The 2,295-nt window shown below is 66.3% G+C and overlaps 1 protein-coding gene across 1 annotated transcript in view; it reads right to left on the reverse strand.

The window, feature by feature from the left end:
• The window catches only part of LOC106898214 (glutamate receptor ionotropic, kainate 5-like), a gene marked incomplete at its 3' end in the record, with an annotated part of 19,212 nt that extends 16,937 nt beyond the window's left edge, over nucleotides 1-2,275 (reverse strand). The window contains exons 1-2 of the mRNA XM_014959329.1: nucleotides 2,095-2,275; nucleotides 74-171 (exon numbers count right to left, since the gene is read on the reverse strand). Of these exons, the coding sequence (XP_014814815.1) occupies nucleotides 74-171; nucleotides 2,095-2,275 (279 nt within the window). The remainder of the gene's footprint in view (nucleotides 1-73; nucleotides 172-2,094) is intronic.
• Between the last annotated feature and the right edge of the window lie 20 nt (nucleotides 2,276-2,295).

Genomic DNA, 2,295 nt, shown 5'->3' on the forward strand with positions numbered 1-2,295 from the left:
GGGGGGCAGATGTGGGTCCAGGGGGGAATTGTGGGTCCGGGGGGTAGATGTGGGTCCGGGGGGGGGTCCCTACCTCCTTCTCCCCACAGATGTGGCTGACGGTGGAGGCTGCGGCCGGGCTGGAGGCCGGACCCAGGACCGAGACCACCCCCTTGGGCAGGATCTGACACACTTGGGGGGCGGGACACACGCGTGTGAGTGCACGAGGGGCCCACACGCCGCCCACACGCGTGTGCGGGGCCTCGCGCCCCGGGAACGCCCCCCACACGTGGTGTGACACGCCATCCACACGCGTGTGCCTGGCCTCAAAGTTCACTTACGACCCCCACACAGGGCCTCACACACCGTGCACACGCGTGTGCATGGCCTCACACCCCGTGAACGCCTCCACACATAGTGTGACATGCCACCCACACGCGTGTGCCTGGCCTCAAAGTTCACTTATGACCCCCACACGTGGTCTGACATGCTGTGCACACGCGTGTGCATGGCCTCGTGCCCCAGGAACGCCCCCACACATGGTCTGACACGCCACCCACACGTGTGTGCGTGGCCTCAAAGTTCACTTACGCCCCCCACACGTGGTGTGACATGCCATCCACACGCGTGTGCCTGGCCTCAAAGTCCACTTACACCCCCCACACGGGGTCTGACATGCTGTGCACACGCGTGTGTGTGGCCTCACACCCCGCGAACGCCTCCACACATAGTGTGACACGCCATCCACACGTGTGTGCGTGGCCTCGTGCCTCCCACACGTGGTGTGACACGCCATCCACATGCGTGTGCCTGTCCTCATGCCCCAGGAACGACCCCCACACGTGGTGTGACACGCCATGCACACGCGTGTGGGTGGTCCCAAAGCCCCCCTACGCCCCCGTCCGCGGCCTCTCACGCCCCGCACACGTGTGTGCATGGCTTTACACACCCCCTATGCCCCCACCCATGGCCTCTCATGCCCTGCACACGCATGTGCATGGCGTGTCACACCACATACACCCCCGTACATGGTCTCACGCACCATGAACGCCCCACACGTGGCCTCTCACGCCCTGCACATGCGTGTACGTCACCCCAAACCCCCTCTATGCCCCCTCCCATGGCCTTTCACACCCCGCACATGCATGTGCATGTCCTCACACACCACGTATGCCCCAGCACAAGGCCTGACACGCCCCACACACGCGTGTGCATGGCTTTACACACCACATATGCCCCCGCACATGGCCTCACACACCACGAACACCCCACACGTGGCCTCTCACACCCCGCACACGCGTGTGGGTGGCCCCAAAGCCCCCACCCATGGCTTCTCACGCCCCGCACACACGTGTGGGTGGCCCCAAAGCCCCTCTACGCCCCGTCCCATGGCCTGTCATGCCCCGCACACGCGTGTGCGTGGCTTTACACACCACCTATACCCCCACACATGGTCTCACACACCACGAACGCCCCACACGTGGCCTCTCACGCCCCGCACACGCGTGTGGGTGGCCCCAAAGCCCCTCTTCTCTCCCGCCCGCGGCCTCTCACGCCCCGCACACGCGTGTGCAAGGCACACTCACTGGTGTCGGTGGTCTCGTACTGGCTGTCGCGCTGCAGCTCGAAGATGTCGACCTCCAGGCGGGCGCGGGGGGGGGTCCCCAGGATCCCGTGTGCATGTCCTCACACACCACGTATGCCCCAGCACAAGGCCTGACACGCCCCACACACGCGTGTGCATGGCTTTACACACCACATATGCCCCCGCACATGGCCTCACACACCACGAACACCCCACACGTGGCCTCTCACACCCTGCACACGCGTGTGGGTGGCCCCAAAGCCCCCACCCATGGCTTCTCACGCCCCGCACACACGTGTGGGTGGCCCCAAAGCCCCTCTACGCCCCGTCCCATGGCCTGTCATGCCCCGCACACGCGTGTGGGTGGCTTTACACACCACCTATACCCCCACACATGGTCTCACACACCACGAACGCCCCACACGTGGCCTCTCACGCCCCGCACACGCGTGTGGGTGGCCCCAAAGCCCCTCTTCTCTCCCGCCCGCGGCCTCTCACACCCCGCACACGCGTGTGCAAGGCACACTCACTGGTGTCGGTGGTCTCGTACTGGCTGTCGCGCTGCAGCTCGAAGATGTCGACCTCCAGGCGGGCGCGGGGGGGGGTCCCCAGGATCCCGTTGACGTGCTCCCGCGCCAGCGCCAGCGCCAGCCGCTCCCCCCGCCCGCAGCCCGACCGCTCGTCCAAGATGGCGGCTTGGGGGGCAGACATGGGGGTCACAACCCCCCCCA

The sequence above is a fragment of the Calidris pugnax genome, unplaced genomic scaffold, assembly GCF_001431845.1.
Source record: "Calidris pugnax isolate Ruff unplaced genomic scaffold, ASM143184v1 scaffold464, whole genome shotgun sequence".
In the NCBI taxonomy this organism is placed as follows: Eukaryota; Metazoa; Chordata; class Aves; order Charadriiformes; family Scolopacidae; genus Calidris; species Calidris pugnax.